Source organism: Podarcis vaucheri, assembly GCF_965113315.1.
Source record: "Podarcis vaucheri genome assembly, chromosome: 10".
Classification (NCBI taxonomy): Eukaryota; Metazoa; Chordata; class Lepidosauria; order Squamata; family Lacertidae; genus Podarcis; species Podarcis vaucheri.
In genome coordinates this window covers 43549952-43563420 of record NC_138748.1, presented here as the reverse complement: position 1 = coordinate 43563420, position 13469 = coordinate 43549952, and the positions used below count along the sequence as shown (strand labels likewise).

The 13469-nt window shown below is 41.7% G+C and overlaps 1 protein-coding gene across 5 annotated transcripts in view; it reads left to right on the top strand.

The window, feature by feature from the left end:
* The first annotated feature begins 207 nt into the window (after window positions 1-207).
* Window positions 208-13469, top strand: part of ZC3H7B (zinc finger CCCH-type containing 7B) — a 49994-nt gene continuing 36732 nt past the window's right edge. For 2 of the 5 annotated variants that reach the window (XM_082241283.1, XM_082241280.1), the window contains exons 1-4: window positions 3430-3635; window positions 9552-9612; window positions 11410-11443; window positions 12674-12871. In XM_082241283.1, coding sequence (XP_082097409.1) covers window positions 9560-9612; window positions 11410-11443; window positions 12674-12871 — 285 coding nt within the window. In that variant the 5' untranslated portion in view covers window positions 3430-3635; window positions 9552-9559. Of the gene's footprint in view, window positions 267-3426; window positions 3636-4556; window positions 4578-9551; window positions 9613-11409; window positions 11444-12673; window positions 12872-13469 lie in introns of those variants that run through there. The other 3 variants (XM_082241281.1, XR_014224245.1, XM_082241282.1) reach the window with 3 other exon arrangements.

Below are 13469 nucleotides of genomic sequence, written 5' to 3'. Positions count from 1 at the left end.
CACGGCCTGCCTGCCTCCTCCCCTTTGCCCCCTCCTTCCTCCTAAAGGCGCCCAGGCAATTGTTAGTGCGAGAGCCGAAACGGAGGGGAGAGGTCACAATTCGCGTCGCACGACGCGGCTCCCCCTTTGCCGCAAAGCATCCTGGGAGCTGTAGTTTTTTTTACTAGAAGTGTCCTCGCGCTCCCCCTTTAAAAAACAAAACTTTGCGGTGGAGTGAAAGAGGCTGAGTTCCCTACTATTTTGTTGCTTGGAGCGGCGGGTCAGACGTGTGTAACGGGTTTGGATACGATTATATGGTTCTGTTTTGTTTTTAGTACGACTGCTACCTATTTTCTTGAAGAATTCCTGTGCCTTTAAGAACTACCTTTAAGAAACTGTTTTATGAGAAAAAATTACAACGTTTGAAGTTTTTTAGTTTAGAAAAAGGTGGGGGGGGGGAGAATTTGTTCTGAAAATCCTCTGGTCTAGTAGACCCCCCCCCCCAAGTGTCCCTATTTTCCAGGGACGTTCCTGATTTAGAGAAGCCATCCTGATTTCTGATTTGATCCTGGAATGTCCCTCTTTCCCTTAGGATGTCCCTATTTTCATCGGAGAAATGTTGGAGGGTTTCAAGTTATCCAACCTCTGAGCCACCTGAAGGCAATCCTGTATAGAGAAGGGTTTTTTTTAAATGTTTTATTATGTTTTATACATTTGGAAGCCGCCCAGAATGGCTGGGGCAACCCAGTGAGACATGTAAAAGTAAAATTATCATTATTGAATGGGACGTCCCAATTTTCATTGGAGAAATGTTGGAGGGTATAGTTTAGACTTTTACAAAATGACACTATTGCTTCAGTGTGTTGTGAACTAGGCCCAATCTGAGCTATACACTTAAAGCCGTATCATATCACTTTAAACAGTCAGGGTGTTGCAGGGTTTTCCCCAGTCAATAAAGACAGACATGGATTCTCCGAGGAAGGTCAGAATTTATTTGGTCCACCTGTGGAGAGAAGACAGAGCAGAGGCTAACATTTGCACTTCCTGAGTCAATTGCTTACCTAAAAGAATCCAGGGAAATGTCATTTATGAAGGGTGCTGATACAGATATGTACCACATATGCAGCCCACCAGTTTTAACAGGGCTTTCTATTTCATTCGTCACAGTTTATTGCCTTATTAAAATAATTTATTGGTTGCCTTTCAATCACTCAAGATACCCTAGAGTGAGACATAAATAAAACTAAGCAGAGCAAACTCAACAGCCCCCAAAACTGGGGGGGAACCGATCATCGGCAAGAAAAAGTATTGCTTGTTGATTTTCCTTCTGATTTGGGAGACAACTTGATCAACAACATCCCCAGTTATTATGTTGACTAGCTTCACACGTTCTTGTTTTTCATGAATTTACCTCTTTTTCCTCTCTCAAACGTACTTCCCAGTACGTTTCCGAGCACAATTCAAAGTGTTGGTGCTGACCTTTAAAGCCCTAAATGGCCTCGGTCCAGTATATCTGAAGGAGCGTCTCCACCCCCATCGTTCTGCCCAGACACTGAGGTCCAGCTCTGAGGGCCTTCTGGTGGTTCCCTCACTGCAAGAGGCCAAGTTACAGGGAACCAGGCAGAGGGCCTTCTCGGTAGTGGCGCCCGCCCTGTGGAACGCCCTCCCATCAGATGTGAAAGCGATAAACAACTACCTGACATTCTGAAGGCAGCCCTGTTCAGGGAAGTTTTTAATATGTGACATTTTAGTGTATTTTTCATCTTTGTTGGAAGCCGCCCAGAGTGGCTGGGGAAACCCAGCCAGATGGGCGGGGTACAAATAATAATAAAATTATTATTATTATTATTATTATTATTATTATTATTATTATTATTATTTTATTTTATTATTATCTCAATTTCAGTGTTGACTAACTCTGTGGTCAACTCTGTAAAGGAGAGGATAAAAAATTTTCTCATTAAAATTAATAAATATATGTTTAATTTGACACCTTCCTCATCAGTTGCTGGACTGCTTAAACATTTATTCCCTAATCATTTTTAAGTATCCTTTGTTTTATACACACTCCTAAAATTGGTTGTCTTTACTTATTGGGACGCTATCAAGTTTGACTTCTATTTATATACTCTGATTTTTTATCTATCATCATCTATCTATCACTGCAAGTAATCACATTTTACAGGTGACTTAGTTATTATATTACTCTGATAATTATTCATACACATTTATAGATGGATAAAGTAGTTTACAGTACAGTCATATACATGTCTACCCAAGTAAGCGAGTCTAGAACTGTAGCGTTAGTCTGGTACTATCTGTTGATAAATTGCCTGGAATATTCTTTACTGAAATGCCAGTTTTTGGTTGGACAAGCACCTACTCCCTTGCATTAGTAGTGCAAAGGCATGTATAGGAGTTGGACAAAGAGAGAGGGAAGACTGTGCTATGCACAGCTAGAAAGGAGGAAAGGATCAAAAAAAGAAAAAGACAATGGATAGAGTGGCTAATACCTCAAAGGCCCAGTCCCTATGGTTGATGGTCCTGAAAGCTGCTGAAAGGTCTTGCGAAACCTGCTCTCTCCATCTCCATCCCCTACCATGGCATGAAAGGTGGAATTAATTGTTATATCCTCTAAATTTGACTCAAACTAATTCCACAGCCTTGGGCATTGGGAATAGCATATTAGCATATTGCTTATCTATAACTAATAGCCATTGGGGCTATTTTGCTGTATTTTGTCATAATAAAAAACTGCATTGTTTTTGCCTCTCAATTACCCAGTACCCTGTATAATCAAGTGAATCTGAACACTTACAACAGATTAACAGAATAACAATTAGGGAGAGAAATAAGGGGGAAATGCACAGGTAGATGAAGCATTTAACTGTGTATTTGCAAATATAATAATAATAAATAACAACAATAATAATAATATTTTGTTGGTTTATTTCCTTCGCTCATTTATTATTACAGTGGTACCTTGGGTTACATACACTTCAGGTTACAGATGCTTCAGGTTACAGACTCCGCTAACCCAGAAACAGTACCTCGGGTTAAGAACTTTGCTTCAGAATGAGAACAGAAATCGTGCTCCAGTGGCGTGGCGGCAGCTGGAGGCCTCATTAGCTAAAGTGGTGCTTCAGGTTAAGAACAGTTTCAAGTTAAGAACGGACCTCCGGAACGAATTAAGTACTTAACCCAAGTACCACTGTAAACATCCTTGCTCAGATGTTTATCATCATAGATTGCAATGCAGTTATAACCATATCTACTCAGAAGGAAGCCATATGGAATTCAATGGGGTTTATTCTCAGGTAAATGAGATTGCAGCCTAAATCTCTGCTAGGAAGGCTGGTGTTATGTGTGTGGTGTCGATGAAGCAGTGGACTGTAGGACCTGGAGGGATCCCAAGGAAGCATTTTGCCTTGCTGGTGAGACTGAGCTGGAGAGACCTGGAAATGAAAGTAAAAAAGACCAAGAGGCACATGGAGGGAGCTGTATCGGCAGCAGCTCTAGGAACAGAATGCTGCTTTCTGTAATTAAATAGCAATTACTAGTATTATTACTAACTGTAATAATGCTCTAATAATATCTCTAGTAATATCATAGCATTTATCAAGGCGGGGTGTAGGGGGAATCCCCAAGCAGAGGAGGTGAGTTGGTTATTTTGTTGTTTTTCTGTGAAGGAAGGAAGCTAGGAAGGAGGAGGGTGGCTGGGTTGGGGGTATGAAGATGGGCCAAAATACCCCTGAAGCAATATTGCTCAGTTTTGCAGATGAGTAACGGAAATATTTCTCACTGCATATGTTGCTTAATCCCAACCAGAATTAAATAGGACGCGAAAGTCACACTACTACCGTCTCTCCGGGTCGAATTCTTAAAAGATAAATGTCTTCTTCCTCCCTGTGCTCCTTCTTTGGAGGTTGGGAAGTTTTTTTGGGAGGAACTAGCGGGAGCTCGGAACTGAATGGCGATCCCAGAAACCTTTTGACTTCTCTCACGGTTTCATTTCGGCTCTGCGGTTCTAGAATTTTTATTTTATTTTATTGCTTTCTTGCTCAAAAGCACTGACACAGTGAAGAGAATCTTTGCAGAAACGCTGATCTTGGGCGAGGGGGAGTTGAGTAAAAAAAAAAAACACAAGGTTTGGCTGTTGCCTCATTTGGCATTTTATAATCTGACTTGTAAAAGTTACGTTGCTTAGCAGAACGGAAATGTTTCATTTAAAATCATTTTTGGGCGGTTTTCTTTTAGTCTGGAGCCACCCGTGACAGTTTGTTGTGAGCTTAGCAGCACCAAGTTGTGTGTCGTGGCTTCCGAAGGCAGAAGGCAGGCGGCTCTTCCTTGTCTGTTTCCGCGTTCGAGGCACAGCTATCGCCGGTTACTTTTGCTAACCGAGGCCGGGGATTTGGAGGCCTTGGATTGGTGGGAATGGGGTCAATTCTAGAGGAATTAAACCAGAAAAATGTGCATGTGTGTTTCAGGGCTGTTAATGGGGGTTGGGGGGGCAATGAAAAGGAGGACCGTATTTGAAGGAGCAGAGCAATAGAAGCAAACCAACAAGACGGAAGATGCCGCCAATGCGCATAAACAGGGTACAATCCACATCGAAAAGGCTTACTAATGTCTGTTATACGCCTGTTGCATTATAGTATGATAGCTAACCAAAATATGTTGAAAACTGGGAGAATGAACACTAGGGGAATGGGAAACGTGTTGAAACCGTTGCTGAAAAAGCCAATCTGTTCCCTCCCTCCTTTTCCCTGCATATTGCAGAGGTCTTTACGGTGCATGTAAATATTTGGGGAGACAAGCGCTAGGGAGATGTGTGCTGCAAAAGTAATCTTACATTTGGGTTTGCAGCTCAATGCTACCCTGTTAATGTGCGATATTGAGGGCTGCAACTAAGCCTCACAGCTTTCTTTATGCAAAGCAAAACATCACAATTTGCATGAATGCAACGAACCTGTTGTGATTCTGCCAACCCATTTGTACATCTTCTCGGTAGAGTCTCCTTATCGCATAATCGGTGAAACGTTCCAAACATATGGGATTATAAAAGCTTTGTATTACTAACTCCCAAGGATCAGGGTTGGAGGGAAGTCTAGAAAACATGAGATTTGAAACCATGATAATAAATGTGTCCCTTTTCATTTCTCATTTTAAGCTTTTAGTGCATGTTATAGCAGTTTTAAGCTTTTACTCTACAATATACCATCTCTGAGCAGTTTGTAGATCCAGTCTAAAATACAAAAACAATCCAAAGTTTAAACAGTAAAAACAATGAAAACCAACAATAATAATTCAGAACTGGAAATAAAATAAAATAAATCTAAAGAACAGTATACACAGCAGCAAAATAAAAATTAAAACCAGCTAGAGGAATAATTAGGTGGATCTTAAAGGTAAAGGTAAAGGTACCCCTGCCCGAGCGGGCCAGTCTTGACAGACTCTGGGGTTTGTGCGCCCATCTCACATCTATTGGCCGGGGGCCAGCGCTGTCCGGGGACACTTCCGGGTCACGTGGCCAGCGTGACAACGCTGCTCTGGCGAGCCAGAGCCGCACACGGAACGCCGTTTACCTTCCCGCTGGTAAGCGGTACCTATTTATCTACTTGCCCCCCGGGGGTACTTTCGAACTGCTAGGTGGGCAGGCGCTGGGACCGAGCAGCGGGAGCGCACCCCGCCGCGGGGATTCGAACCGCCGACCTTTCGATCGGCAAGCCCTAGGCGTTGAGGCTTTAGCCCACAGCGCCACCCGCGTCCCTAGGTGGATCTTAAAACCCCATAAAATGACTATCCATTGTACACAGTAACATAGGAAGCGGCCTTATACTGAGTTAGACCATTGGCAAAATCATTCTGCACCATCTAGTTTAAACTGTAGGCATGTCATGAGCAGCTATTGGCTAGTGCCTGTAACATCATATTAAAAGTGAAACATTTGTTTCCTGCTCCCTATTATGTTACCCCATTTGAGAACTTTAAAAAACCCTAAGAAGCAAAATACTACCAGGTGCACTACTCCAGCAGAAGTACTCAAGATGATTTTAAATATTTGTGCAAAAAATAAAAACCAACCTCAGACTTCTTCCCACCCCTCACAGCAGTGTTGTTGTGTTGCTTTTCCCCGCTTTCTAAAAATTAAGGCAGTTTAAAGGGATTGACAGACAAATAATGATATAACCAACCAATATTAATACCATGGTTACAAAATATATTTTATAGTTAAACAATCCCATGATGTTTTAAAGTCTGCTTAAATTTAACAATAAATTGTTACTCCTTTGAGAAGGACCTTTACAAAAATGCATTTCCAGACAAGGACATCAGCATATTTAGATGACAGTTCTGTGGTGCATATGTGGGCAAAGTTATATGTAAGATGCATTAACTTTTGTATCACCTGCCATATAAGAATCCCAAATACAGTTTTTTTTATTTGGAAATTTATGTATAGTTATGACTTCTGATAGGATTATGTATTTGCTGGCTGATTTTATTAATAAATAATAGTAAACTTATGAATAATCTCTTACATTATCACAAAAACAGCTTTAAAAAGTTTTGAAAACAGTAATAACCTTTCACAAACACAAACAGTACAAAATGAACAGAGACCTTTTCACCCAGCTGGAAAAGCTTATTGAAATAACAAAATCTTCAACTGTTTCTGGAGAGTACAGATAGTAGATGCCTGTCGTATCTAAACTTGAATGCTGTTCTACAAAACAGGGGTAACCACATTGAAAGCCCTGCTCCAAGTCACTTTGGAACACGTTTCTGCTATTTTGGGCACTTAAAGGAGAAACACTCTTGCAGAACACAGAGACCCACTGTGTGTATAAGGGATAAAGCGGTCACTTAAGCAGCCTAGTCCTAAGTTGTATGTGCTAGTACCGAAACCTTGAATTTGGCCCAGTAGTAGATTGGCAGCCCATGCAAATCCTGCAAACAAAGTGCTATATGCTGCTGGTGGTTTATCCCCACAAGCAACCATAGAACTGCCTTGTACATTACCTACAGTCTCAGGGCCAGCTTCAAGAGTAGTCCCCACATAGAGTTCATTGCACTAATCGAACCTTGAAGTACCAATGCATGGACAGTAGTGGTTAGGCTCTCATCATAGACATCTGCATCTCTAGGGATAGAGCTACATAGTGGTGCCCCACAAGACGAATGCCTCGCAAGACGGAAAACTCGCTAGACGAAAGAGTTTTCCGTTTTGGAGGTGCTTCGCAAAATGTCTTGCGAGTTCCTGCTGGGTTTTTTCCCTCCCCCCCCTTTTTCTAAGCCGCTAAGCCGCTTATCAGCTGATCCGATCAGCAGATAAGCCACTAATAGCGCTAATCCGCTAATCCTTCAATGGGCTTGCTTTGCAAGACGAAAAGACCGCTAGACGAAGAGAATCACAGAACGGATTCTTTTCGTCTTGTGAGGCACCACTGTATCTAGAAGCACTCCACACTTTGCAGCTGCTCTTTCAGGAAGAGTTTGGCCCCATCCTGGATCGGGACACATTCTCACTGAACCTAGGAACCCAACCCCCACACACTGTCTTGCCTGGATTCAGACTCGGTTTATTAGCCCTCATCCAGCCCACCACTGCTTCCAGACACTGGCCAGTGGCCTGCTCAGCCATTTCCAATTCAGATATTACAGATAAAATGTTTTGGGTATCACCAGAGTACTGATGACTCTTCATCTTCTAATGGCTGCTCCCAGTGGCTTCATATATATGTAAATAGCATTGGAGATACTATAATGCCCTGTAGCAGCCCATAACTCAAGAGGCAGGGGGGCTGAGAATCACATATTCAGTGTTGACTTCTGGAAGCATCCCTGGAGATAAGCCCAAAGTCACTGCAGAACAGTGCACCAATATCCATCTCCCATAGATGGTCCAAGAGGATTTCATGGCTGACGATACTGAAACCTGTAATCAGGTGTTTAAGCAGGAGCAGCAGGGTCACATTCCTCCTGTCCCTCCCCTGTTACAGGTAATCTTTCAGAGTGACCATGGCCGATTGAGTCCTGAACCCAGATCCGAACACAATTTCTAATGCATCTAAACAGTTTCCTCCTAGAATGCCTGCGACTGCACTGCTGCAATTCTCATGAGTACCTTGCTACTGGGATGTATTTGTAGGTACCACTTCCTCATGCAAAGGAGTGTTCCCTGGACCCACCCAGTCACACCCACCCTGCAGCTAGCTTTAATCAGTTTTGAAAAGCAATGGTCGAGACAGCACTGGAGGCATAGTCACAAATAACTTGTCAAACTCCTCAGGCTGCCAGAACTGATCCCACAAAGTAAGGCTTGATGGAGCATTGCAAACTTCACTCAGAGCTTAGTCTTAATTTGTGTTGTACGTTGTGGGATGTGCTGAATCTCACTTGGACTTTCCCCCCTGTGTTGAACTTTCTCCTTTCTGCGATGACATTTTGGTTTCAGCAGATAAAAATACCCGGTTTCCAGCAATTTGGAATACTAATTCTGCTGCAGATTCAGCACATCTTGTGTTGCACCTGACCAACTGAAAAATACTTTAAAGTTTGCCTAGCACAGCTAAAGATAGCTGAGAACAAATTTTCCTGTTTTGTATTTTTAATATGAAATGCCAGAACAGCGCACTGAATCATGACATAATTTTTGTGCTCTGAATTTTTCTCCTGAACTGAGTTGGTTGCTTGGTTTCATCTTCATCTTTCATGTTCCTAGTTGTACCACCATAAATAATTCGCAGCCTTCATTTTGGTTTGCATCTTCAAAATTGGAAAAACCTAGTGTAGCTAGATGGGTCTTAGAATCTGTGTTGCCATGAATTGCGTAGAGTAACATCTCTGTGCATAAGATGGTATGCATAGTTTCTATGGTATCCTGGAAATCAAAGCCTTCCTTTCAAGTCTGCTTTCTAAAAAGTGGGCACTTGGGGATGTATGAGAATGGAATGTTGAAAAGGTAATGCATACATCTATCTGGAAGAAAATGTGTCAACAGAAAGCAGGATTTTGTTCCTCTGTACAGACCCCAGTCCATTGATGTTCATTGGGGCTGGAATAGTAGCAGATCAGCTGAGGCCATTTTGGGGCAGTGTGGATCAAGCAGACTTTATCCTTGCTTTAAAAAAGGGAGGTGGCTACTGTAATATGCACTTACATGTAGTTATATTTAATAACAGTATTTGCACTCACCTATTGGTCCCTAGGCCCATTTGAGAGTGGGAACTGTTCTCTCTACAATTCTAAATGGGTTTAACCCACCACATTTGAAGCAGCAGCTGTGAGAGACCATTCCTCAGTGTTGGAATGCATGCTTTCGTAGCAGAGATGAGCAACTTGTGGGCCTCCAAATGTTGTTGGACTTCTAACTGTCATCAACCACACCCAGTCCTGAGGAAACATTGGAGGATTCATACAACATCTGGACAACCACAGGTTTCCCATCCCTTCTTTACCTGTACAGTCCCAGGTACCTCTAGTTAAAACTACCTATGTTATTGTTAAAGTTGTAACGTGGGGTATGCTCAAACTCTAAAGGTTTAATAATATGCTTTTCCCCACTGCAGTGACTGTAATGGAGAGACAAAAACGTAAAGAAGAGATAGAGAAGGGACTACAGTTCATCCAGTAAGTGAACAAGTTTGGAGACTGTGTTGTTTCTATTCTCATTAATCTGTGAAATCGAGCAATCCTTACTTTAATATATTTATTTTTCAATATATATAATTTATTTTCCCTTCAAATGAAGACCAAAACAGCTCACACAATAAAGCATAACTTTCATAAATAGCAGCAGAAACATGCTGACATAAAAATACCTAATTTAAGAAAAACTTATAAGGAATCAAACCACAATTCTTGTACAGCTTCCAAAATTGTGGCACCACTATAACATAAATAACACTTGTTGCATGGAAACGTATACTTGGCCTTGAGTTGAGTGTGCTGTGTTTTTTACCTTTGTAAGGGAGAACTGTGAAATACAGTGGTACCTTGGAACGCGAATGTAATCCATTCCAGAAGACCGTTTGACTTCTGAAACGTTCGAGTTCTGAGGTGTGGCTTCCGATTGGCCGACAGCTAGGTTTTTGCACAGTTGAAGTCGTGTCGGACATTAGTGTTCCGAGGAACGTTTGAAAACCGGGGCACTTCCGGGTTTTTGGCATTCAGGAGCCGAAACGAGCAGTTCGAGTTCCAAGGTACCACTGTACCAGAATTTTGCAGTCTTAACTTTCTAGAGTAAGGCTGCAGATTGGAAGGCTCCTACTTTAATAAGACTATTCTAGAGTAAATGGATTGTCATGCCAACTGTCTATGATTATAGGGTTAAGACTTGCACTCCAGTCGATAGTCACTTCTGGTTCATACAACTGTACAATAGTACAATTATAAGTGATAGAGGAGCCAAATTCCCTTCAAATCTGTGGCGCACACCCAGCTTTTTCACATACGTAGCAGCCGATGGAAACTGTTAACTAGCTACACTTGGGAACCTAGGCAAAACCTTTTCCATTTGTATATTGAAGAATGTTGATTCATTCTATTGAAGGAAAATACTTGACAGACATAATTTATTGAACTGGACACTATGCCTGTGATGTGAAAAACAAGTAGTGTTATCATTTCCTAGACAGAGAAACCAAAGTGTGTGTTTGGGTTGTTATCTGGCTGTGGGGAAAGTATTGCCTCCATGAGGCCACCTAGCAATGCAGGGGACATTTTATCAACACAGGAAGCATTGGACTTTTGGATGGCAATAGTCCAGTTGCCACCCAAGCGAGTTGAAACAATTTATTTGTTTCCCTCTATTTAAGTTCCCATCTATGATAGTTCAGGAATGATGTTGTGCTGGCTAATACCATAGTTGGTAGTGCATTACCCAGAGGGCTTTGTTTTCCTGTGTTAGTCACTTTCACTGCCTTGAAAGTCAAAAGAAATATAAACCGATACCGAAGCACAGCCAATTTTTTAATTATCTTGTCTTAGTAGCTTTCTGTTTGCTGTTACTTTAAGCCTGCTTTCTTGCCCAAAGAATCATTGTGTGTGTGTGTGTGTGTGTTACACACACACACACACACACACACACACACACAATCAATCAAATAATGTGGATTTTTGTGCAAAAGGTGTTTTTTTTTTGTGTGTGTGTGTGTATAAACATAAGCAAAGTATTCTTTAGCAACAGGTAAATTTGTCTGCAACAGCTGAAGCCAAAGGGATAATACAGTACACATAGTTTAAAGTACAGGCCATGAGAAACTTAAGTGCATTCTGCAAACTCATCTCTGAAAAGTGAGCATACGAATGCCCACAGGTAAAAAATAAGAGGTTCCCTATTTCTACTTATATTTATACTGCTTCACATATTAGAGTGATGTATATATGTATATTTCTGTACTTCAGAAGCCCTTTGTCTTTGTTTAGGTCCACGTTACCCCTAAGCCAAGAAGATTATGAGGTAATTTTAAGTTTCTTTTTTAAAAAAAGAAGTAGTACCAAATGTTATCTTGACAAATTAATCCTTGTGACTGGGATGGTGACGGCAGGGAGGGAAAGGGAAGTAGTTGCTTCTTGCTGCTGGATGGGCAGAGTTGCTCAGAGAACAGGGATAGGGAAGCTTTTTCAGCTTGAGGTCCATCCAAGGTCCATATTTCCTTCTGGGCAAGTTTTTGAGGGCCACATGCTGGTGATGGATGTGGCTAGGATTCAGGAGATGCCATTCTAAATCGCATTGAGATTATCAGCTGGGTTTGTGTGGGTGAATTTTATACTTATAATTTTATATCCTCCTGCTGCTGAGATCTCCAGTTGGTTCAGTTCTCAAAATATGAGTATGTAAAAAACTATCAACAACGTGGGCATTTACTTACCAATAATATTTTTGTTGTTTGACTAAGTTACTTAAATACGTTGACTTCAGTGGGTCTGAGTAGAGCTTAGCTTTGATACTGCCAAATTTGCTTTAATTGAACAAGCATGCTAGACATACTTGCCCGAGATATATATTCATTTTAAAATGGGAAACTTGAATTTACTCAAGTCCACTTACTTACTGAGTTGTTGCCTGGCTCTTAAGACTCCTCATTTGAGTTCTGCAGCCTCTGGCAGGGCATCTGCCCTAAAACCTTTGACAGATGTCCCCTCTCCAACCATAGCTATGAGTCTAGGGATCTAGGGATCTCCTTTGCTCTAAAAATGTACTGTGACTGGTCTAGGTCCTATTTTTCTTGTCAAGTCCTGTCCACACTGTGTTGTGACATTGGCACACTGCATAGCAGGTGCATAGCAGACAGCAATATTGTGAAGCACAATATCATTGAGATTAGATGAAGAAAAAGCAGGTGAGAGCTGCGTTCACACATCATGCTAAGCCATAAACCATGGCTTAAGGTGCATGAGTGAATCTTGTCCAGCTGACACTGCGAGAAAACAACTGGCTTGGATAGACACATTCACTGTACCATGCCATGATGAAGCTTTCAAACCAAGGAACACTGTTTCTCTCAGCAGACAAGCTTTTTCTCATAAACCTGTCCACAGGGAATTGTGACTTTCTAGGATTATTCAAATTATGTGCCTCCTTTATATTCTGAGAGAACGTATATAGTGATTTTGATGCCTTTTTGGCACTGTAGCAAGGACACTACGGGATGGCATAGTGTTTTTTCTTCGTTTCTTATTCCTATAGGCTTTTTTGCAAAAGCTGGTGAGAAACTTATTTGCAGAGGGCAATGATTTGTTCAGAGAGAAGGATTTCAAGCTAGCGCTGGTTCAGTATGTCGAAGGGCTGAATGTGGCGGAATATGCAGCTTCAGATGAGGTGGCCATTCCGGTGGATCTCTTATGCAAGCTGCATGTCAATCGGGCTGCCTGCTACTTTGCCATGGTGAGTAGTCTTGGGGCTAGTTTGTGCACGTATGTGCTTTATTTGATCTCTCCATCAAACCTGCATATAAGCAGGTTTAAACTGCATTAAAGTAATTTTGGTTAAAATAAAATTAAAAAATTCAATATATGTCATGGCTCACTAGCCTTTATTTGATGTTGCAGTCATCAAGTGATGATCATACAGTGGTGCCTCGCAAGACGAAATTAATCCGTTCCGCGAGTCTCTTCGTCTTGCGGTTTTTTCGTCTTGCGAAGCACGGCTATTAGCGGCTTAGCGGCTTTAAGAAAAAGGAAACAAACTCGCAAGAACTCGCAAGACATTTTGTCTTGCAAAGCAAGCCCATAGGGAAATTCGTCTTGCGGAACGACTCAAAAAACGGAAAACTCTTTTCGTCTTGCGCGTTTTTCGTCTTGCGAGGCACCACTGTACTTGTGCAATTCATTCCACATTCCATTGCCTTTAGGGGGTGAGAGTAGGGATCTGACTACAGGCACTATACACCAAGGGGAAGAATTATCTATTGTTGTGGGTATTAACCTGACACACTGTTCTTTTGCTCCCCCTTTCTTTTCTGTACAAGCAGAACTTAAGAGCA